At 34.4% G+C, this 25,568-nt stretch overlaps 1 protein-coding gene across 1 annotated transcript in view; it reads left to right on the forward strand.

The window, feature by feature from the left end:
* The window catches only part of LOC150102513 (activator of 90 kDa heat shock protein ATPase homolog 1), a 173,536-nt gene that overhangs the window by 141,847 nt on the left and 6,121 nt on the right, over positions 1-25,568 (forward strand). The window contains exon 8 of the mRNA XM_090399806.1: positions 20,510-20,611. Within this exon, the coding sequence (XP_090255932.1) occupies positions 20,510-20,611 (102 nt within the window). The remainder of the gene's footprint in view (positions 1-20,509; positions 20,612-25,568) is intronic.

Consider the following 25,568-nt stretch of genomic DNA (forward strand, 5'->3'; position numbering starts at 1 on the left):
AATTCTGACTTTTTTGCAATATTATATTTACTTAAATATGTTTTGTGATTAAAAATTTAATCAAACTTAATGTTGTTTTATTTATTGAACATATAAAAAATTTATATGCAAACATAAAAGTGGTATTTGATATCTGGAAGTACTGAATTAAAAACAAATTTACCTAAGTTTGAATTAACTGCAACTTTGAGTCACCAGGAAAAATCGAATTGAAGTTGCGGCTCCCAAAATTTTGTTTCAGTTAATTTTTTTGGTGGAATGGCTCTTTGGTTCAAAAAGATTCCTGACCCCTGATTTTGAGGATACCCATGTTGAAAATGACGTGTGAAAGGAGAGATCAGAAAATAATTGTCATCATTCTGAGTTGTTTTACTATAACAGCTCTGAAAAACTTGTGATGTGGAGATTATTTTGAGAAAAGCAGACTTCACACTGTTTTATGTTGCTAATATCTCTTTTGGGTGGGGATTTATTACAATGTAGGCATTGCTTTAGGAATGAATTTTAATATTTTAAAAAATTTTTTTCACTAACATTTTTAACAATAACATTCACTGAACAAACTTAATAAAGAAACACATCTCTTACCCAAATATCCACAAGTCCCGGGTGTTGTACTGTTCTCCTGAGTTTGTGTACTTTTCTTGATAAAAGTATTCAATACACTATCCCAGACACAAAAATCAAAGTAGTGAATGAAAAAGGAAAGCCCAATTGGGGATAAGCTTGAAATAATAACTTTTTGAAAGAAATGAGAGAACATTTGATATTGGAAGAGAGCAACTAGCCTAAAGGAATCCACATTGCATGCTGTCAAAGGCAGTGCTAGAAAAGCAAATTTGTTTAGCAGGAACTAAGAGTGCTGCAATTAGAACAAGGTATAATGAAATAGTGTTTACTGTAGTTTTTATTTTTTCTTTATTAAGAATTAAAGAGGTTTAAAACACTGTGGTAGTGCATTTTTGTGTGTGTGTGTGTGTGTGTGTGCGTGCGCGCGCACGCACACGTGTATGGTGTGTATAGTAGTACTTATGAGAATTGAGATTTTGCGTATTCTGCCCAAATCCTTTTCCTCACAAGCACTGTTATTTTCATGGCACAAAATTCTGTAATGTGCTGATTTTTAGGAACACACATGCTGTCTTACAACAGACATGATGGTAGTTTATTTTCACAGTCCATATTTTTAGGTTGGAAACATTTTGAACCAAAATATGGTTCAAAAATAATTTCAAACTATAATCTGGGATTGTAGTTTTCAACCATAAAAGTAAATGAGTTTTCAAACAAGCGTGTCTATGTTGGATCTTATGTCTGCAAGTCAACTTTCAAACTTATCAATGTAATAATGAGAAACAGCAATTCTTTGGAATTTTTTTATTTTTATTTTTTTTTTAAATCAGTACAACATCAGAGCAAACTCTGATGTTGTACTGATTTTTTTTTTTTTGGGAGATCACAGTATTTATTATTTAAAAAAAAAAAAGACTGTTTATGGAATCTACAGTGGCACTTAGAAATCAGCTGAATTTAAACACACGTTTTGCATGAAACCACAAAATTTGGGAAAGAAACATTAATTGTCAGAAGTCTCAATTTACAACCTAGTCCTCCTACAAATACCCATAGAGGGTGCACCACTACCTAGATAGGACTTTAGTCATATCCATGTGTTTCATCCAGTATTGAGTTGCATTTTGTGTGTGTGTGTGTGTTACAAAGTGTTAGTTGTACTTCCTGAAGATGTCTCGGTGATGGACGAAATATTGGAAGCATTAAAATAGTTGTTAATCCTTTCTTAGTACTGTCATTACTCCACTGAACCTCCAACAAGATCAGCTAAATACAATTTGTTTTTAAATTGGCAAAATGAGAAGTGTAACATGTTTTTAAAATAGCTCACAGCAGCATCTGCTTATGCTATGTAAATTACGTTTGATTGATGTAACCTGTCTGTTATACCATTGTTATTTTCTTGTTGACCGCTGTATATTAGTCATTATTCAACTGTATAATTTCTTAAATTACGATTAGATTTCTCAATTTTAAAATAAAACAATATCGTAATCATAAATATACTTTCTATGTACTTAGTTTACACATTTCTCAGGATATATTATGTCTTCATTTAATTAACCCTATCAATCATTTAACTCAAGAATTGAACCTTCAGACATCATTAACTAAAAAAATATCTTTACATTACAAACACAAATATATACAACATAAAATAAAGTCTTAACTAATATAAGCATCAATATATACTTTAAGTCACAACAAGATCAGCTTGGAAATTGCTTTCTCCTACTGCCACTTGGAACCTAAAATTTTGTTCTTGCTTTCAGTAAGCACTTTCTAATTCAAGAGGAAAATTAACACAAACTGTCAATTGCTTTCATTTTCCACTCTCATTAGGTCACGTTATTGCATTTTTCTTTTCAGATTTGTTTGTTCCCTAACTAGTAATGAATCTCTCATTTGGAATCTCTTTCCCATTTCTTATTTTCTGTTGAATCTCCATATATTGAAGAAAGAAAAACACCATCAATCTCTGTGTTCTCTTTTTCCCTCTTCTAAACATCTGATAATGGGTGGTGCTTATTGTTCTTTTTGCTTCTGCACATGCTTGGAAAGACAGTGCAGTAACTTCTGCCTCAAGTGTACTATTGTGCCCTACCATTGCTGGTTTTAGTGGTGTGTTTGAAATGGTGACAGTTCTTTTAATTCTGTGGGAAATTTCATTCTTAATTTTGCAATGGAAGGCACATAAATCACGTTTCTTTGTTTCACAAAGTTTAAACACTGAGGTAAGACTTATTTGCATAACATGAATGCATTTCATGACATACAAATGCAAACAAAAGGAAATACATATTTAAGTAAAAACTTCATAAAATAATAGCAATACAATAAAGTGTTTAATTCGAATTAATTTTTTTGTTAAATGCCCTACACTCTGCACATCTCTCAGCAAAATAAAGAACCTTAATTGAGTGCTCTAGATTGAATGTGTCAAGAAATGGCAAAACCATGGGAAAAGTATGCAGTTTAACTCAGTCATAATATGCAAAATAGAAGATGCCACTTCCATAGGATTGTGCAACTTTGTTTTAAATGAAGTTTCAAACAGGTTGCTGGTTGTCTTAAAAGAGAACAAAATTCATCAAATGAGCTCATTTGCCAAATTAAAAAAAAAAAGGTAATGTAATCTTCAGGTGGGAAATAATTCCCAGATTTGGCTTTGCTTATGTTTCTAAGGATTAAAAAAAGGCTATAATTTCATGGTGTCAAAATTATTAAATGGATATCTAATTATCCCATTAAATTAAGGTTTTCTCTCAGATAATAGAGAGATCTACTCTGAGTTATCTGGGAGGAAACCTTAATTTAATGAGATCATTAGATCCATTTAATAATATTGATACCATGAAATTATAGCCTTTTTTTTTTTCTTTTTTTTTTAAATCCTTGGAAACATAAGCAGAGCCAGATCTGGGAATTATTTCCCATCTGAAGATTACATTTTTTTTTTTTTTTTTTTTTTTTTTTTTTTTTTTTTTTTTTTTTTTTTTTAAATTTGGAAAAAGAGCTCATTTGATGAATTTTGTTCTCTTTTAAGACCAGCAATCTGTTTGGAACTTCATTTAAAACAAAGTTGCACAATCCTATGGAAATGGCATCTTCTATTTTGCACAGGACTGAGTTAAACTGCATACTTTTCCCACAGTTTTGTCATTTCTTGATACATTCAGTCTAGAGCTCTCAATTAAGGTTATTTATTCTGCTGAGAGATGTGCAGAGTGTAGGACATCTTAGGTTTAATAGAATGAATACAGCACAGAGAAACAATTAAACATACCTTTAATGGATCCTATATTTCATCTGTTGCAGAGACATCTGGGATACAATCATAAAATTGTAAAAGCACACAAAAACACTCAAAATAATAAGTGGAAAAAAGTTGGACATTTTCCCACTTAAAGTCTGAAGTCTGAGGAGGCATAAGAATTAGTTTCCCAAATCTTGGGAAGTTTAACACAATCGTATTTATTAAGATTAGGTTGGGTTTTCAAATCTGTTGCTGATTCTAAGAAGTCTTTTAAGTTTATATTTGTTGAGATGATGCATAAATTTTTGATTCTGTGCAAGGTATCCAAGGCATGTCAGCCAGATCTGATTGGCCATAATTATGGCAGCAGATGTATTTATCTTTTAGGTAGATTTTGGCTGATCTTTCAGTCTTACCTTAATCAGATAATTTGTAAGAATAAGGAACTTTAAATGCCTTAGACAAAGAGTGGATCCTTAGGAGAGCAGATAAGGACAGCCAGCTATAGGTTTAAATAAGCCTAAATACTTGACTGTTCTATTATGATCTATCTACCTAGATACTAAAAAAATAAAAATAAATAGACTGGCAGTTTGGGACTTCGCAAACCCAATTGTATACTGATATGATAGTACTTTCTTTTAGGGTTACACGGTGATCAGCACTCATATTTGTAGATTTAGGGACTCAAAAACACAAGTGTTGAACAGATTATTTTATTAATTACAAATAAAATAAAACTGGACGTTTCAACCTCTATATCGAGGTCATCATCGGAAGAATACAACTGTATGCAGAACCAAGCTACATGCTCATGCTTTCTATACCAGTAAACTAAATCTACGTAGTTAATAAATCTTTTTTCTAGCCTGACCTCTAGTGATAGAAAAGAAAAACAAATGAATAAAAAAATAAATAAATAAATAATAAAATAATAAAAAATAAAAAAAATAAATAAAAATATATATATATATTTTTTTTTTATTTATTTATTTTTTTTTTATTCATTTGTTTTTCTTTTCTATCACTAGAGGTCAGGCTAGAAAAAAAGATTTATTAACTACGTAGATTTAGTTTACTGGTATAGAAAGCATGAGCATGTAGCTTGGTTCTGCATACAGTTGTATTCTTCCGATGATGACCTCGATATAGAGGTCGAAACGTCAAGTTTTATTTTATTTGTAATTAAAATCTGTTCAACACGTGTGTTTTTGAGTCCCTAAATCTACAAATATGAGTGATATGATAGTACAATGAGGTGAAATACAGGCTATTAGCAAAATCTTCAGAAATCTGGTTATTTTACTCAATCTGAGTCAGTTATGCATTTAACCAAATTTTTTTTTTTCTAAATGCATACATTTTTCAAATACGTTATGCATCCTTAATAAAGGCATCTATGCTAGAGCACTGTTGCAACAGATTTCTTGGCCACTTCAGAAAATGTCACAGCAGCAGAACTATGTAAATTTTACTTTATTTTTTGTTTAAAAAAATAAGACCAACTTTATTCATGCTGAGAACATTCTGATTTCAATATTTCACAATATTTCATTGAATTCTTTATGTATCCTTGAGAGTGGGTACCATGTGAAAAGTTGAAATTATTACTAATTTTCTATTGATATCTTTTTCTTCCAGATTAATCTGTTACTTGTCAGGACCACTATCATCAGATCTTATTTGTCATCTAAAGCTTACCATATCAATCTGTCTAGATCTTGGTCTTTTCCTGCTCACATTCTGTTTAAGTGAATATGCCACCTGCACCTAGCTCAGCTCACACACCCCTGAATGATAATATCAAGTTAATTTCTAATATCCTCATTTTTAGTAGGATACTGTAATTGATTCTATCTGTTGACTCAATTTTAGAACTCTTATCTCTGGTCTCCAATGTTTAATCAAGTGTTTTATTTCTATCCCAGCTCTGAGATCCAGAACTTCAAAGTAGTTTGAACATTGCCTTGTATTTAGTTACTTAAATATTTTGACTAATTTCTGTTTCCATATGCATTTATTCAATTGCATATTGAATGAGATTGGCTAATTCTGTTGTCTATTTTCACATTTGATTTGCCATCTTCACTAAAAAAAAAAGCAATCTGCTTAACTAGCTGAAGTAGTTCAGTAAGTTCTCTATTTCAGGATGCAGCTGATGCTTTGTATTCTGCTTGTTTACACACAGTCTTTTGATTGCTGACTTTCATACCAAATCTGCTGTAGCAGTTATTTAATTTAAAAATCTTTAAAAGTAATTACTCCAGACATCTGTATTATCTTTAATTTTCATGCTACATTTATTTCTGATTCCTTTTGGAATGCTCTTTTTGCAATCTCCAATTTGTTAATTTCTTATTTTTTATTAGCATTCAGAATGTTTTTGACACCTTTATACTTGACAACAAATTCTATTCTTGTTTTAATCCTGGATCAAATGTAATGCAACTATAATATAACCAATAATGGTTATCAAATATTACCAAATAATGTAACCAATGTCCTGCACACTTGTTCTTGATTTTAACAAATAGGATCGTATTCTGTGTTGCATCAAGCATATATCTTTCCATTCTTCTGTGGTAACTTTTTTCCAATTTGTAAACTATATCATAAGTTAAATTCCTAGTTTCATTGCTATTTGTAAGAACCACTGGTCAGAAGTTTCCCCTTCAAACTGATGGGAATATCACCTTTGGGTCAAAGCTGTATAATTGAGAGGAGACCTCCACATAGCCTTTAAAGGAATGCAGAGAACCGACCAGAGCACCTTCTTATGGTGTACCCTGTTAGGCATCTACCTGGAAACTGAACGGACGAGGATGGGCTGGCAGTTTGGGATTTGGCCAACCAAATTGTATTCTTATTGACTCAAACCACAATATAAAATGATGGTACAACATGTTAAAATTTCATGCTGGCTGGGGCATCGCCCGGTTAAACAAGCCCCCCCCTGTTGTTTTTGCCAGGGAACTAGGGTGAACAGCAAAAAGTCAGCTACTGAAACAAATCCTGAAACGCACCCAAACTCAACATCACCAGAGTTCAGGATCGGTACTATTGTTATACGTTCTTTCTACATCCTTGTATTTTGTTGCACTTTATATTATCCTTATACTGTAATCTTAAATTTCTTATATACGCAAATAAACGCTTATCCCTTAGCAAATTTTCTTCCCTCTTATTCTAAGCAGTCTTATTGGCCTCCCTACAGTTTAATCACACAACATTCCGATAGAGTTCACCCGATAAGCATTAACAAAATTTATATTTTTACTGCGCCAGCTAATACCTAGGATAGATGGGACTCTTACCCAGGATGGCTCTCTCAGAATGATACATGACAATTAAACTGACATGAATTTTATACTTCCATTCGCATATCTCTTTCTTACAGTCGTGGCTCGCTTTAGTCATTCATGCACTAGGTTTTATCCCGCTAAGTTCATTATTATTTTATGAGTGGCTGTTTGAATTCATACGACAAAACAGGTCAGGTAGGTACTTGAAAGAAATAATTTAATAAGCTCAATGAATTATACAAGTATACAATACAAACATAATCAGAAGTATTCTCAAGTAAAGACATAGGCACAAACTAATTACACTAATCACACAATCAAACTTGCATAGACCACTAATATAAGCATTTCAACATTAATTCTTAGGCACTTGTAATTTCTTCTTCACACACATGGTCATTAGTTAACTTACTTTACACACTACTATTAATCCATACAGAGATACACTCGGCCTTGTAGGGCAAACAAATCTTAAATAAATGGGCCTGAGCCAAGTCATTGACAATTCTTATAGTTCCATAATTTTAGTCCATCTTATATATTCTCTTAGGGGATCACACTCTTCTATGACTGGAAATCACAATATAAAAGTCTGCCTTACCGTCTCTGGTTTGGTGCCTTGTCTCTTTTCCCGCCTTGTCTGGTCATCAAGGCCTTCTGGCTTAGCTTCCTATTAGGTTGTTTTTGGTTGGACTACATGAAAGGAATCTCTGCGGAAAAGATGGGAGGTGGCACGGGAACATCGCCTGAAATGGACGGCATCTGCTTGGTTCCTCTGTCGCACGACAAACACGGCTATCCTAGTCCAAGGATATAGCTTGGCCCATTCCAGACGCTGTGACAGATGAACCAATGCTTTCCACGGCCAGCTAGGGACTTCTCCGACGACGAACTCGATCTATGTCCGAGATAGGTCAGGAACCAGGAACCCCAAAAAAAACCCAAATGGGGTTTGCAAGGCCTTTTTGTTATCTCTTCTCCTCTCGTTATTTCTCGGCTGTCACGATGCCCGCCAACGCGGTCACATGTATATACGTCATTCTATTTAGCTCCCTCTATTTTGTTGCACGTGCACTTGTTTTTGTCTTCCTTGAAAGCTCTTTAGTTTCTCTTTCCAGTAACTACCTTCCCTCCTTTTGCATGCATAACACAGGACAGTTAAAAGTGACCTTGAACTCTGGTTCACAGGCTTAGTTACTTTAATTACTAGAAACGGGGTTCATAAACAGACTTAAAAGTTTACATTGATTCTACATCTGGCCCACACGTATAACATATTATATTTTACAAGCATTTTATACAACTCCTTGTTCTTAAATTGATTTGCATTCACAAAGTTATCTTTTCATTCTATTGCCAACATTCCACATTCTCTGCCTGAATTAAATTAAAGTTGTGACCTGAATATTTTATGTTAAAACATTTCTTAGCTTATTCAGGACACAACACTATCAACATAAGAAGCTTGAATGGTAAAGAAATGGAGATAACTGAGGAATTGGATAAGTACCAGATCGATATTAATAGAGATGACTGAAACAAAAAAGACAAACTGGTGTGATATCTTGCTAAGCAATAAATACAAAATGCTATATTCAGGCAATTACAATCAAGGAAAAGGAGTAGCTGTAGTATTCAACACTAAATACAAGACTAATCTTCTTGAATAGCAACAAATAAGGCTTATTTGTGCCTATGGCATACAGAAGATTCTACTAAGGTAGAGGTGGATGAATTTTTTTTTGAGGCTTTAGAGAAAGCAACTGATACAATGAAAAAGGAAAAGTTGGTCCTTGTTGGAGTTCTAAACAGCAGAGTAGGATATGATTGTCAGACATACAAAAATATTTTGGGAAAATTTGGAGAAAATAGCAAAGCTAATAATAATGGCATATACCTGTTGGATTTCTGCTCCGGACATGGACTGGTTATTACTAACACAATGTTTCAACATAAAAATGTGCTCAAATTCACATGGAGAGAAGAAGCAAGGAATAAGAAAAGCCCCATTGATTATGTTATTGTTGACAGTGAGGTTTTCTCCCTGGTGCAGGACACCCGAGTGTACAGAGGATTTGAAATTGGAAGTGATCACCATTTAGTCTTAAGCAGGATAAAATTGAATTTCATATTGAAAAGAAGAACATGTTAGAAAATTTTAAAGTGAATAAGAGTTGAGCAGTTCTCAGATATGAACGGTAGACTAAAATACACACACTATTCAAGAAAAAATGAAAGAGTTTGAGAACAGGAAGCAAACCTTGGAGGTTCAGTGGCAAGCCCTCAAGAAAACACCGATTGATTCAGCCAGAGAGGCATGTGGTGAGGTTGTCTGCAGGGATAGAAAAATCCGAACACCATTGTGGACACAGGAAGTTAAAGAGGCAGTGAAGGAAAAGAAAGTATATTGAAAGTTATTTGCTAGCATATTGCTGACAAATAAGTCAGCTTGTGCTCTTAGAGAATACAGAGACAAATGTAAGAGAGCTTGGCATTGTAAAACTAAATAAAACCCGTGGGAAGGCTTTGATAAGAACATAGGGGAAAAAATGTTGAAGGTGCCAAAATATTCTGGAGGTTGTTGAAAAAGCTCAGAAATGGAGGAAAAAGTGCTGTAAAAGGAATTAGAGATGATAAAGATGACATGACAACTGGTGAAAAAGATATCCTTGATGTATGGAGTAATTACTTCAAAAAATTTCTAAATGAAACCATCAGTGACAGCATAGTAGTAAAAAATTCTCAACAGTCATGAATACATATGTATACTTGAAGTAGAAAAAGGTATCAAAAGCGTAAAATGTGGAAAGGCAGCAGGAGTAGATGATATTTGACCAGAAATGCTCAAGTATGGTAGTATAAAAGTCTTACAGTGACTGCACTGCTAGTTCAGAAGTGCTGGACAGAGGGACAATTTCCAGTTGATTGGAGTAGAGCTCTCATAGCAGCCATATAGAAAAGGGGAAATAAAACTGAGTATGAGAATTACAGAGGTATTTCCCTACTGAGTGTTCCTGGTAAGATTTATGCAAGTATTTGATGTAAAGTGAAAATCTGATCCTGACAGACTATTTGGCCTGAATCCAGCATGCTCTTCACCAAGCTTCCCTTCCACAATTCTTCTAAACCATTTCTCAAGTAGTCGAGAAATCGTGGGAATATAACAAAGATTTGTATTAAAGTTTTGTAGACCTGCAAAAGGCATATGACAAGGTGTCAAGAGGAAAGCTATTCAAATGCTACAGTTATATGGTGTTAATGGGACATTATATCAAGCATGCTTAGTCTTTATTTGAGTTGTAAGTCATCATCATCATCAAATTCCTGCCATGTACCCTCAAGGGGTGTACAGGATATGATAGTACTACATGAAAAAAATTACATCATTATTAATTTCCTATCTACAATTTTCCTCCAAATCAGTCTGTTACTTGTCAAGACTCCAACATTATCAGATCTTATATTTCTATCGTCTAAAGCACTTTGTACCGTATCAGTCCACCTATATCTTGGTCTTCCTCTGGGTCGTTTTGCTGCCAACCTGGCAGAGAACACTTGTTTTGCCAATTTGAGTTGTAAGTCAGTAGTTAGAAATGAAGGAAGTAGAGGAAGATGGTTTGATGTAAAATCAGAGCTTATTTCACCCTTACCACAAGTTGCCTAGACTTGCAATACATGCAGGGGTGCAAACTTGACCTGCTTGGCATCTTTAACATATAAAATATGGTATCAAACAAGGATGTACCCTATCCCCTCTATTATTTATTATCTATCTATATGGATCACATTATGAAGGAAAGTCATATTAATCCTGATATCAGAATTGGAGATGTTAATCTCAGCTCTATTTTATGCTGATGTTATACTTTTACATAAATCTAGTACAAGTCTGCGAGATTACCTGACTAAATTGAATAATTGTTGTAATAGATATGGTATGAAGGTCAGCAATAACAAGACAAAGACGATGAAAATAGGAGAAGCATCGAAAATATCAACTGTGCTGTGAATGGAGACCCAATAGAAGAAGTAAAACATTTCAGCTACTTAGGCACGATTTTTAGTGAAGATGGTAAATTAAATATGGAAAGAGACATCAGAATCAACCAAGCTGGTATCATATCCTGTACATCCCTTGAGGGTAGGAAGTCAACTGAATAAATTTATATGGAATAATAGAGAAATTAGTCAAAACAATAAATTGTCTGTATACAAGACAGTGTTCAAACCAATTTTAACTTATGGATTTTAGAGGAGCTTTGGTCAAGTACAACACACTTGACCAAAGACTAGACCACAGATATGAGAGTTCTGAGAAAGATTAGGGGCATGAACAGATGCTATCAATGGCAATATCATATTAAAAATGAGAATATTAGGAAAGAATGACATTATTAGCATCCAGGAATGTGTTAGCAGAGCTAATCTCAGGTGGTGTAGTCACTTAAACAATGGGAGATGAAAGAGTAGCAAAACAAGTGTTCTCTGCCAAGTTGACCGGAAAAAGACCTCGTAGAAGACCAAGATATAGGTGGATACAGTAAAAAGTGCCTTAGAAGACAGAAATATAAGATCTGATAATGTTGGAGTCAGTCTTGACATGTAACAGTTTGAGTTTGATTTGGAAGAATATTGTAGATAGGAGGTTAGTGGTGATGTTAGTTTTTCATGTAGTACTATCATATCCTGTACATCCCTTGAGGGTACATGTCAGGAATTCGATTGTTGATGAAAGAAAGAAGCCATCTAATTATTATTATTAATCTAGTTCTACTGTTTTAAATTCTTCTATTTGTTCCTCTTTTCTACTTTTATATGGAAAATATGGCTTCTGTATTGCTTTAACCTTGGTATCTTAGGTTTAGCTGCCACTGATGAGATCTGAATAAAGGTAGGAACGACTCTGGTAGTGGCTCTTCTCCATAATGTTTTTATATTATGGAATACTGAGGCAAGTGATGTGATGTCAAGACTCTATATAGACTAGTTGTGAAGCTGTCACATGCAAACTGTTTTGCTTGTTGGTTAAAGGATTTCTTGTCAAGTATAACATACTTTATAACCAATAGTATAGCTTTCTACATTTAGCCTTAATCCTAATATTTATTTTCTATCTTTGTGTCATTCCTTCCTAGACTTCTGATTTAGCTACTTTTATGCATTGCTTTTTTTTTTACTCTTTTCAGGTGCACATGCTACTAGTAGAGACAGTAGATTGTGTGGCATGAATTTGTTTATGTAATCACAGGCATTTGATGGATTGGCAGGAGTGATGTGGTTATTAGTGCCTCAGCAAACCAAAATATATATGAATATTAGAGACTTAAACAAATTAATTTGGAAGAAATCTGAAAGGAAGCTAGCAATGTCAACTTATGTGTTATCATAGTATTCTTGTACTCCTTTGATGGTACATAGCAGTAATCCAGTAATTAATGATGCTGAGGTGTATGGAAAGATTTGTAAATCCTTCTGTTTTAATATGGCTTTTAATGTAACGTAAACCAAGCATGGCAGTTATTATTTGTTTTGTACATATAGAAAGATATATCGATGTACACCATTGATTTCCAGCACCCTTGGTTCCAGAACTTTCTCGATTATCTGTTTTTCTGGTCCAAGTGAGATCATGTAATCCTTCACGAGCACCTCTGATCCACTAATTACACCACTCCCATACCTGATTGCTAGAAACTTAAATATAGACTAAATTACCTGTAAATTAAAGTGGTTGAATGAAATATATTTGTATAAATGATATGTGCCAGTGGATATGGACTTGTGCCTACAATTGACATCATTTTGAATTGGCCCTTGTTTAGGATCTCTAGCTAGGGTTAAAGGTAAGCAAAATACTATAAAATCAGTCAAAATTAAGAGATCAAGTATAGATATAAGTAATTTGGTGAGTGTGCGCTAGATGCAGTGGCACTTGTGGCAGCCCAGTGGACTATAGTATGGTGATCACAGTAATTTCAAGTGCACTCTCGTATTTTGTCCACACTAAATGAGGACTATCGGTTGCTGGAAAATCGGCAGTGCATCTTTATTTTAAAGTAAAGTTGCTTTAGGTGAAAGAAGACTTAAAAAATGGGATTGTTAGCATGGCTTCAGAAATCCATTTACTATTAGCAAGTTATTAGTGACAAGTGGAAGTGAATGTTCATTGCTGTTAAGTTCAGTTAAAATATATTACATTGTTCTTTGCATAATTTCCACATTTTTTCATCTTAAGAAAAGAAATCATCTATTCATTGCGAAGTTATTTTATTATTGGATGATTGCCATAACCTTCATAGATTACTTGTTCTCCCCCCCCCCCCAAAAAAAAAAGTTTCTTTGCTTTAAGATATTTTCAGAGATATGCTTTGCAGCCTTTTGAAAAGTAAAGTAATTCCAATCTATGACAACAGGTGGCATTATTTATCTATCACAATCTGTTCTGAACTTAAACTTATCAGCCATTAACTCGTTTAATTTTGAAATAATCAAGAATTCTCCAAGAACATTTATGATGATTGTATGACTAGCAAATCATACTTTCTTCTTACAAAAATCAGATATACCATTAAACAAAAATTAATAAAACAATAATTGAACAAAATCAATTTTCATTTGTTTCACTGCCAACTATAATACAAAATAAGATGAATTCATTATATTTTTATTCTTCCTACACCCTCTTTAACCCTTTAAGAAGTGTGCAACTATAAGTTTATTTTAACCCTTTGACACACAAATTATTTTTAAAGTTGGAACAGATAAAACTTATGTGAACTTCATAATGTCTGCGATACATCAAAATCAATTTTGGTGCAATAAACAAAAGACGTTTTTGTATGAAATTCATTTGAAATTTATGCGAACTTTGTAATGTCTGCGATACGTCAAAATCAATTTTGGTGCAATAAACAAAAGATGTGTGTCACAGACATCTTTTGTATGTTAAAGGGTTAATAATTCACAACACGAATCTGCTTAGTATAATTATGTACTTGAATATTTCATAATAAAGCCTTATTAATATGCTATTTAAAAAAAATACAATCATCTTGCACAGATGTGTTGGAGACCACTCATGCTGTTCAAATATATCGTGAAAAGTGAGTCTCGTTCCACAGTGAGTGATAACTACGTTCTTGTTGTGTTCCTGAATTTTATTATTTCTCTTTCCTATTGAAATATTTTTTTATGGATAAGTTATATGAATTTGCCCATTATGAACAGTGAACAAAAGGAAACACAAACTACAATGTTTGTAAAATGGCACAAAACTGAAGATGAATGAAAGGCGTCAGTGTTGAAAACATTACAGAGAAGACTAGCTTTCAAAGACAAGTCGTTGTGCTCTGAAGACTGCATTTTGTAATGTACATAAAAATATCCTGAGGCTGCCAACCAGTAACTCCAGATTATTATTATTATTTCGGGCAACTCCAAGGAGTCGACAGACTCATCGAGGGAAGCCCTAACATCATGTCAAGAACAACTACTCGACATTCGCATAGTATCTATCATACCCCGCCTTGAACTCATTCACAGTCATAGCACCTACAACAGACTCTGGCAGCTTATTCCACTCTAAAAGTAAAAAACCTAGCTCTAACACCCCTGTTAACCATGTTCTTGCCCAGCTTCCATGTATGGCCCCTAGTCCTCCCACCACCAGTCCTATTCTCAAAAATATCTTCTGGATTAATCCTATAAAAACCCTTCAGTAATTTGAATGTCTCAATCATATCACCCCTTTTCCGCCTATCAACCAATTTTTGCAACCCACAAATCTTCAACCTGTTCTCATAAGTTTCATTCCATAGACCTGCTATCATCTTGGTCACTTGTCTCTGGATCCTCTCTGCCTCCTCTCCAGCAAGAAGAAACCCTAGCACCCATATCTGGACACAGTAGTCTAGAAGGGGGTTCTTATCAAGGCTCGATATAGAGTAATAATAACTTTTTTGTCTCTGCTTGTTAAAGTATTTTTCAACAACCAAGTGATTTGATGAGCTGATTTGGCCACTTTTGCAATGTGCCCCCCTAAACTTCAACTCCCTATCCACCAACACTCCCAAATCCCTGGCCTCATCAATCTCCTGGAGTATGGTTCCACCAATGTAATATACTGCTGCTAATCTTTTCAGTCCAAAATGCATAACCTTACATTTTGCCACATTAAATTGGCATCCATTTTCCCTAGCCCAGTCCTCCAAATCATCCTGCAAAATTTTTGACATGTGCACTCACTATTACTCTACCCAACTTTGCATCATCAACAAACAAGTGAACACTTCCTCTCAAATCCTTTCCTATATCGGTAATGAACAAATTGAAAAGTAGTGGTACAAGAACAGAACCCTTCGGCACACCACTAGTCACAAGCCATCTTTTGGACTCCACTCCTGAATAAACCACTCTCTGGTATCTCTCCATCAACCACCCTCCTATCCATCTTACCAACTCTATATCCATCACCATCTGCTCCAGTTTACTGATTAGAGTTCCATGTGGTATCCTGTCAAAGGCCTTGGCAAGGTCCAGTAGAATCACTGGACCCTTATCCAGTTCAGCCGTCACTGTGTTATAAAACATGAGCAAGTTACTGAGGCATGATCTACCCTTCACAAAACCATGTTGTCCCCCATACAGTATCCCATTTTCATCTATCCAATTCTGTATTCTTCTCTTGACTAATTTCACGAAGACCTTGACAGCGATTCCTGATATGCTAATCGGTCGGTAATTTACAACAGCAGTCTCGGGATCTCCTTTATGCAGTGGAACTATTTTCCCCTCTTTCCACCCCCTCGGGACTAACCCAGATCTGAGACTCAAATTAAAGAAAATGGTCAAGGGTACTGACAATTCTTTAGCCGCTTCACATACGACACGAGCTGGTATACCATCCAATCCCACAGATATATTGACATTGAGGTTTTGCAATAGACTAGTCACCTCCACTTCATTCACCACAATTCCCATATAATTATTGGTTGATTCATTTCTGCAATGTCACTACCTGGAATATATATTCTTGCAAAGTGCTCGCTCAGTAATTCAACTATATCAACTGATTCAGTTACCTCCCTACCATCGGCATTCTTTAAAATCATTCTGCCATATACATTTTTTCTTTTACTTGCAACATATCAAAAAAACTGTTTAGGATTATTTTCTTTAGCCTGCGTAGTCAATGTTCTTTCATAATCCTTTTTTGCTTTTCTTACCACACTCGTTACCCTTCTGGCCTGTGCTTTATACCGTTCATGTGCCTGTCGGTCACCTTTCTCCTTAAATTCCCTCCACAGTTTTCTTTTTTTTTGCAGCTCAGGCTTAATGTTGTTATTCATCCATTTAACCCCTACTTGATTTATTATTCGGACTCTAGGTATACAGTCAGCCATTGCTTCATGCAAACACTTCTTAACTGCCTCCCATGCACTATCAACCTCTAGCCCTTGCAGTTGTACATGCCATGGCACTGAACCAATCAATCTCCTAAGCTTGTCATACTTACCAGCCTTATAATTCCACATGTACCCTGTCTTAATTGTAAATTCCAAACCTTTAGCCACCTCCCAAGTCAAGACCCCTATGATCACTCTCACCAATTGGTGGCAATGTGGTCATATTTGTTACAGCCAAATTCTCAGATGCAATTACCAGGTCAAGCACTTTCTGACCCCTAGTATTTTCCATTACATGCTGTCGCAGATAGTTATCCCTTAATAACCGCATAAAATCCAATTCCTTCCTCCCATGTGTCCTCTCCTCCTTCCAATCAATGTTACCATAGTTGACATCTCCCATAATGATTACCCTCCTTCTACTCATTTCTTCTATTTGCTTATGCATACTATCTCCACCATCTATTCCATCACCTGGTCTATAGCAGCACCCAACTATATTTAGTTCTGCTAGTTTCAATCTCGCACCAAATAGCCTCAAATGTGCTCTTTTCTCTATCCTGCAGTTCCACTTCTATTCTCCTTGGCTGTAGCTCATCAGCTATCATCAATAACACAACCCCCCCCCCCCCAATTTATTCTCCCTGTCACTCCTGAACACACCATACCCCTCACATTCAATCCCACTAGCTGTGGCATCTTCTGTCAGCCATGTTTCACTAACGCCAAGCCAATAACCTGTGGTCTAGAAGTGCCAACCAAGGCCAAAAATTCTTCCTTCATGTTCCTAATACTTCTGGCATTTGTATACATGAATTGCAGAAGCCGATTTGTCCCATCCCTATTTTGATGCCTTATACTAACTATCCCATTCTGATTCATGGTCTTTCCTACTCGCTTGGACATATTGCACACATTCACATACTCAAGTGTCTCCTTAAAATCTGCATATCTACTCCCCCCCCCCCCTTAATAACTCTAGTTTCCCTGATTCTGCACATTCACTTCCACTACATTTGACACCTTTTCAAGTCTCCGTACACCAAATCCATTCAAATGTAAACCATCCAGTTTATATTAATCCTTTCGCCCATCGAACTCATTCCACACATCCACAAATTCCACACCACTCATCAAACATAATTCATGCAACGCATAAAGTTATTTGCAATTATGGCCGTCCTTCTAGCGCGGCAACAGACTCGCTAACCTAACTCTCTCACTCTTTTCTTTTGGTACCCCAAGCAATTCCTTCACATCCTCACTCATAGCCTTTTTTGTTTCCTTTCAAATCATTTGTACCTGCCACCACTATCAATTCTTTCACCCGCTGCTTTTGCATTCTAATTGACTCGCTTACATTCTTAACGTTCGCACCGGGTTGGTACGATTTTGGTAAACTCTCAACTAACACACCTCTTACTAAGGAATCTCCATACAACAAGCTCTTTCATTTTGTTTACACTCACTATCATACCCTTATTTTTTCTATCATACTTTTGTGGATTATTAGTCGGTACGCTTGGTAAACATTTTTGCCAACGCTCCAGCTTCCGATTTGCCTATGTATCGCTCCACGTGATACAAGCAATCTCACTCATTGCATCAGTGTCATCTTTATTCTCCGATGATTCATTCAATCGTTCTGTATGTTTACCTTCATTCTCACTCTCACAGCTATTAGGTACTACCTCGCAAATATCACCATTCATACCGTGATTATCACTGTTATCTAGATTCTCACTTTCATTAACGATATCACTCACACGACCTGAAGTACTCTTTAAATCCTCACATTCTTTACACTTTTTGCACACATTCACTCCAGTATCGTTGTTTAACCAGATTCCGACCGCTCTCCTCAATGCATACATTTCGCAAACGGTACACTGAATCCTTTAAGTTAAGATTTTTAGACAAATATGGTGACCTGGACGCCATCTTTGTATTCCTCTTTATGGGAGCCATGTGCACAGATAATAGTCTATCAATTTACTATTAAAATACTCAAAATGCACACAAAAATCACCCAGACTCGCTAAAGTGCTAAAAGTAATAAACAATACTATGTAAATACTATGCAAATTCATCAATTTTTACTCAAAATATCACTTATCTGTTCAGGAGCTATCCACAAACACGACATACCATATGACAAACATTACATTACAACAAAGCTTTTGTGGATCTTTCAGAGTGGAGACATTCAGGTTTTGTGAGGGCATCCATTTCTCATGAAGAATGCTGTGACATACACTTGGCTACAAAACACACCTTTAGTTGTGTGGCAAAGCGAAATGAATTCTAATATGATTGAATACCATAAGTGCATTTATACAGCCTACTTCAAAAACTTGATAGCTTTGTTAAACAGCTTGTAGGCACAGGTCCAGTCCAAGTCATAGAACAATACCAAAATGATATGAAATGTAAAGAATTTGTGTCAGTTATTGATGATGTTATTAAACAAGAACTAGTTAGGGAAATTAAAGATTCCAGTAGAGTATATCTTCTGGATACTTCTGCAGATATTTCAAACAAAGAGGAATTTAACATTTATTTGTTAAAGTTTTGGTGAAAATGAGAAATTGTTAAAGATGTCTCAGTATTTTGATGCATTTACTTGGCCTGAAAATCTGGAAGATTTTGAATCACTGTCAGTAAATTTGATGAGAGGATGCTATTAGTTCATAGTTGTGGGTAATCATCATCATGCCTATCAAGGATTTAGGCCTAAAGTTGGCTGTTCTGGCCTTAGAAGTCATCATTGAATCTTTTAAGAGGAAGTCCTGGTTTTCTTTTTCCTAATCGTTTGTAATTTAAGGCTTGTTTTGGTAATCTTTCTGTTTTCATTCTTTCAACATATTCCATCCATTTATGTTTGTGTTTTTTAATTTTTTTTTTCTATTACAGATTCCTGGTTTAATTCTTTAATGATTTCTTTTGTGATAAAATAGAGTATACTTTACAGTTTTTCTCATAAAATTCATTTCAACTGTGATTAATTTTTGTTTGTCTTTTTGTTTTATTGTCCAGATTTCACTTCCATACAATAGGACTGGTAGGGCTAATGTATTGTATACTTATAGTCTGGTCTGTTTTTTTTTTTTTTTTTTTTTTTGTTTGTATTAGGTTTGGTTTAAATACAGAGTTAATTACACCTGTTATTTTTAAATATTTTGCAATTTTTAGGTTTATATCTTTTTTTCATTTTCATATGTAATCATACATCCTATAGTTAAATGAATTCACCTGTTCTAAAATCTTTGTGGGTAATCATTTAAACACACAAGATCTTTTTGAAAGAAGAATGAGTAATAAGGATGGGTTTCCATTTTTGGCAAAACTTCTTGAAATTTTAGCTGTTATAGTAGCAAGTACTTCATTATGCGAATGAAAGTTGTCAGAATGTAATAAAAGGGAATTTGAGGTCATCAATAAATCCTTCCACTGATTTATTAATGGTCCTTATTTATTCCAGATAAATCAGTGGATAAGTGGTATTTTGTATCCAGGAAAAGACACACTAGAGGAGATAGGAAGCCCTTATATAAATATTAAAGAATGTATCACTTTTGTTTTGTCATATTTCAATTTTTAAAACATCACCTATAAAAATGTTCGTATAAATTAGACTGATACCATGAACGAGTTTTTGTGGATAGTGGAATTAAGTTCTGTTTCTGGAGATCTGATTTATTAGTATATGCACTAGCTTAACTTATAATGTTTACTTAATGTGTAAAGTTGTTTTGAATTTGCACATAAATGCCAATAAAGATTTGTCTTCATCCTTACTGAAAGTATACAGATGTATTAATCATAACTGCTGTTGATTTGCAGCTTAGCCAAAAAACTTACTAATGACTGGGTCTTGGTCTTTTCTTTTACTCAAAACAGAAACCATAAGATTATATACACTTTATAACAAATATTTATTAGCTAGGTATTAAATATAAAACCTCTATTTTCAGATGGTTGAAGCTTTTACCAGAGCATCTTGTATTTTGGAGCCTGAAAAAGGAGGAAAATATGAAATCTTCGATGGCAATGTTACAGGAACATTTACTGAATTGGTAATTATATATACACATATTCTATATTGCTGGAACACCTAAGTTATTTTTATTTTAGTTTCCATTTGCATAAATTAAGATAATAGAAATTAGCAAGAATGGTGAAAATGAAGTATGCTTGCCTAAAACCTTGCTTGAACACTCAGTAAATTTACTACTTCCCTTCAATCATCTGCAAATTTCAGATGATGCAGTTTATTCCATTTATGTTTATTCCTTTTGTTTCCCAATCAAGGCTTCTAAAGACTTCCTCTAGTGTGGCTGTAAATAATTTGGGAGATATGGTGTCGCCTTGCCGGATGCCTTTTTGTATTGGGAACTTTTCACTGTTTTTATATAATTTAATTACACTGACTGAAGACTGATAATTTATACTGACTAAACACAAGTTATAAAAGCAAAGTTAATTACCCAGTGGCAATATTCCTGGCAGGAAGCACTGACAGATATTAAGACTGAAATGAAGCAATGGCAGTCTAGTCACTGTAGAAACCAAACAGAGGAAGTTGTTCTTGCCACGCACTGCGTAGGACACAGTTATCTTACACATTCTTATTTACTGAGGGCTGATGACCCACCGATGTATAAGATGAGGAAGGAATGACTTCAATTTTTACAAAGAATTAATTTATTCAAACACATTTGATTATAAATTTGTTTATATGTAGATACTGCATTGCAGATACTAAACCTCGTACATACATTTTATTTACTCATTTATCTTCTTATAACTTTGTACATAAATTAGTGAATAATATAAAATATATCTCCTTGTAACTTTTTATTTATCTATCAATACCCTGTGTACTGCTGTGTCCTGGCACAGTATGACGTTTACTGTCTTGCACCATAAAACCACAAATCAATCAACCTATCTCTCCAGTGTCTCTGACCTCTGGCCATCCACCTTCCCATTATCCAAACACTACCATGACTGTGAAACCAATTGAAAATGAACCCTTTCTTTGAAAACATGTCTGTTAAAAGAAAGTGTTTCTCAGTTCACATAAAATTCAAAACATTATTCATGCGTTAGAATGTGGTATGAAAAATGTTATAGTGTGTAAAAAGTTTTCTTTAGTATTATTGACATTGTGAAAGAATAAGGATGTTTATGTATCGGCACTGAAAAACCACATAAACGAAACAGAAAATTTAAGAAGTGCAAGTTTTCTCTTTTCCAAAAAATATTAAAAACCCCAAACCCACATCTCCTCTGCCTCTCTCCAGAACAGAGCAAAGCTATCACTATTCAAGCCATATCTGAAAAACTAACAAAAAATTGTAAGAAATATAACCTTTCAACCACTTGCAGACCATAAAAAATTAGCATGCTGCTCCACCAATGACTAGCCTCACTTCCTAAACCTGCCGGGTCCCTTGTAGTTGTAAACTATTCTACTATGACCAAACAGGCAGGACATCCAACATCAGAATTGTTGAATTTAAGGACTATATCTGTTCCTATCACTACAGCCACTCAGGATTTGCCTGACCATGCTTTGGACACCTACCATAGAATACACTGGAAGAAAGCCACTCTACTCCATCACAGCAAATATAAATATGAAAGACTTTCTTAAAATTGCTTCTGCCTTTAAGAAACTACCTTAACTTCGTATGTTTTGGGAATCTCTCATCCTTCATACTTCAGCCAGCCAAGAATGCCCAATTTAGCCCACTGGGGAAGGGGGGGGGGACTATTAGGACTTTAGACCTCCTCTCAGTTCACATGCTTCAGATTCATTACTTAGTTCAGTGCCTGCATGAACTTATCACTGATATAGTGAGTAATGGTTATAACAAGGAAATTTTGTTGGTCCCACAGTGCTTTTATAGCTAAGTTCCACTGTATGTGGATCTTATCTCAACCCACCATGAAATGGCTGAAAGCTTACTTTACACAACTACATAGATCTGAATTTAATTATTAGTGGCAAAAGACATATATAACCTCTATATAACCACCCAAAAATGGCCATATGGATAAAATATATCAAAACTATTAGTTTCATGTCCATGTTATTTCAGATAGTATCCAAATGTTTTATATTAACTTCAACAGACACTTTGCATCCATGTGATGATTTGCATCAATCAAAAATAATAGTGATAATAATGGAAATTTATTCATCCTAATAGCTGTATGTGAACTCAATAAGTTGAATAAAGATTTCTATTATTCACCTCACTCTTCTGGTAGAATAGATTATTAAGGCCACAATGGGGGACACTTTTGACACATTCAAGCCAGACACTAGACAAATTGCACTGTCATACTTGTCCATCAGTTTGGCACACTGTAAATTGTGTGCTTTACCAAGAAACCATTGTAAATATATTTAAATATCTTTACATGATTTTTATGAAAGATGTTTGTTTAGTTAATTTAAATTGGAATAAAAGTTGTGCACAAATACCATTATATTGATATAAAATTGTCAAAATGATATATTATGTTGTAATATAAAAAAAAATATAGCAGCAATGTTTGTAGTTTCACTATTGGTGTATGACTAGCAAGGTCATTTAAGCTTAACCATGCTTCATGGTTTGTCACCAGTGGAATTATTTTCCATTTAGCAGCAACAAGAATTGGCAGGATGTGCATAACCTCCTACTTCATTGGAATTAAAATACCTTTAAAATACTTTTCACTGTGGTTTATACGTGTGTTTCTTCTAATTAATCTTACATATGCTGTTAGTTTGTTGTAGATCACCAACGCCTTATAATATACAGAACATTCATTTTTATTCAGGAATAGATATTTTTTAATGTCTATTGTTTCCCAAGACTAGAATAAAAACGTCTCTATACCGTTAAAAAACTTTGCAACCTCAACAGATGCTATACTGCACAAGCAAAAGAAAAAAACAATTAGCATTTTTCTCCTAACATCCACTTTCAAATTTTCAGTTCCAGAAAACATGTGTAACAGTTGTTTGTAATAAAGCCATCAAATATAGTAATCTGTCAACTCATGACAACATTCAATTGGATTGGTTGACACAATAACCCAATGTTATTGTGTCAACAGATGTATAAACTTATGTAAGATTAATTAGAAGAAACACACGTATAAACCACAGTGAAAAATTTTATTAAGGGTTATTGTGTCAACCTTTAAAATACCTTTTTGGTTTATATTAAACTAAAGTTTTGCTCTAACATGGTAGTTGTACATATACGTTTCATAATGTATTCTGATCACTGTGTAAGCATGAAAGAAAAGAAATACTTTTAAAAGTTTTTTTTTTTAATATATATATATATATATATATATAATTAGTACTATTAACTCGGGGTTGGGATATGTTCATTTTTCTAAATTAACTGACTTAAAACCCGAGAATTATAACACAATGACATTTATTTGAAAAAACGCAACATGTTTCGTCAAGAACGACTTCATCAGGCGATAAGAACATAGAAAGATATTAAAAGACACGAAATTAACATTGACACACTCTAAAGCTATACAATTATAAAGCCATAATATTCGACTGTAAATTACAGTTATTATGAGCTTGAACTACAGTCAGAGTTAAAGTACTATTGTTGTACACCTGTGCGTGTGTGGAATCACGCGATCTCCAGTATCTAATAGTAGAGTTGAAAGAGTCGGGCAAATTATAGCTAAGATTGTTATTCATGTGAAAAGGGTCCAAGGTGATTTCTTTTGACTCGACAATGCGGCGCTCTACTTCATCATGGCAGATGTGTAGGTTTGAAGTTGATGTCCAGTTTATTTCATGTTGGTGGCTTTCGTTGTTCGTGTTTATTGAAAACAGGACATGGCTTGACAGAGCAGTTGCTCTGGTTCTTTTATAAACAATGTCTCACTGGTGCTCTTCGAGACGTAGTAAGATAGATTTCTCTGTCTGCCCATAGTAAGGCTTTCCGCATTCACAAGTGACCTTGTATACACCTGGGAATTGTAGAAGGTTGTGAGGTTGTTTATAGTTGTTGAAGCGTGATCTTATTTTTGGCATAGTCGAGAAGCACGTTTTTATGTTAAACTTCTTTAGAATTCTACTCAGCTTTTTGGATAGTGTGCTGATATATGGCAAGAAATACAGCAAATAAATATAAAGAACAAATAGTGATTTTCAGTAGATTATTTGAAGTCTTCATCATCATCATAATTCCTGATATATATATATATATATATATATATATACTCCAAGGGGTGTACAGGATATCATAGCACTACATGAAAAATTTGCATCATTACTAACTTCCTATCTACAATTTTCCTTCAAATCAGTCTGTTACCTGTCAAGACTCCAATATTATCAGATCTTATGTTTCTGTCTTCTAAGGCACTTTTTACTGTATCAATCCACCTATATCTTGGTCTTCCTCTGAGTCTTTTTCCGACCAACCTAGTAAGAGAACACTTGTTTTGCTAATCTTTCCTCTCCTATTCTGTTTAAGTGGCCATACCACCTGAGATTAGCTGTGCTGATACATTCCTGGATGCTGACAATGTCAAGTTCTTTCCTAATATCCTCATTTTTAATATGATATTGCCATTGATGCTCTATTCATGCTCCTAATCTTTCTCCAGACTATCTGCAATCTCTAGTCTTGTTTTTGGTACTTGGTTTAAGTAGGAATTGAACATACTTGCTGTAAAGCTAGTATGTTCAATTGAAGAAAATGTATTGAAGTGTGCAAGACAGTTTGTTACTTCTGTTTCTCTTAAAGAGCTTAAAGGTTGAAGAACACATTTTAACTTTCCAGAACAAGATTTGTCAAGTTTTCTGTAATGTCTGTTTGAGTTTGCTTCTGCCTCTGCAAATATTGTTTAATGTCTGAAAATATTTGAAAGAAAATGATTGCCCTTCTGTGAAAAGAGAAAACTTAGATTTCATGTATGTAGTATAGTGAAATATCAAATACATATATGCCTAGAGGTAGAACCCATAAAACTACATTTTTGTTTAGTACT

This window comes from Typopeltis vanoorti, chromosome 10 (assembly GCF_054136105.1).
Source record: "Typopeltis vanoorti isolate ZY-2024b chromosome 10, IOZ_Tvanoo_1.0, whole genome shotgun sequence".
NCBI classification, from domain to species: Eukaryota; Metazoa; Arthropoda; class Arachnida; order Uropygi; family Thelyphonidae; genus Typopeltis; species Typopeltis vanoorti.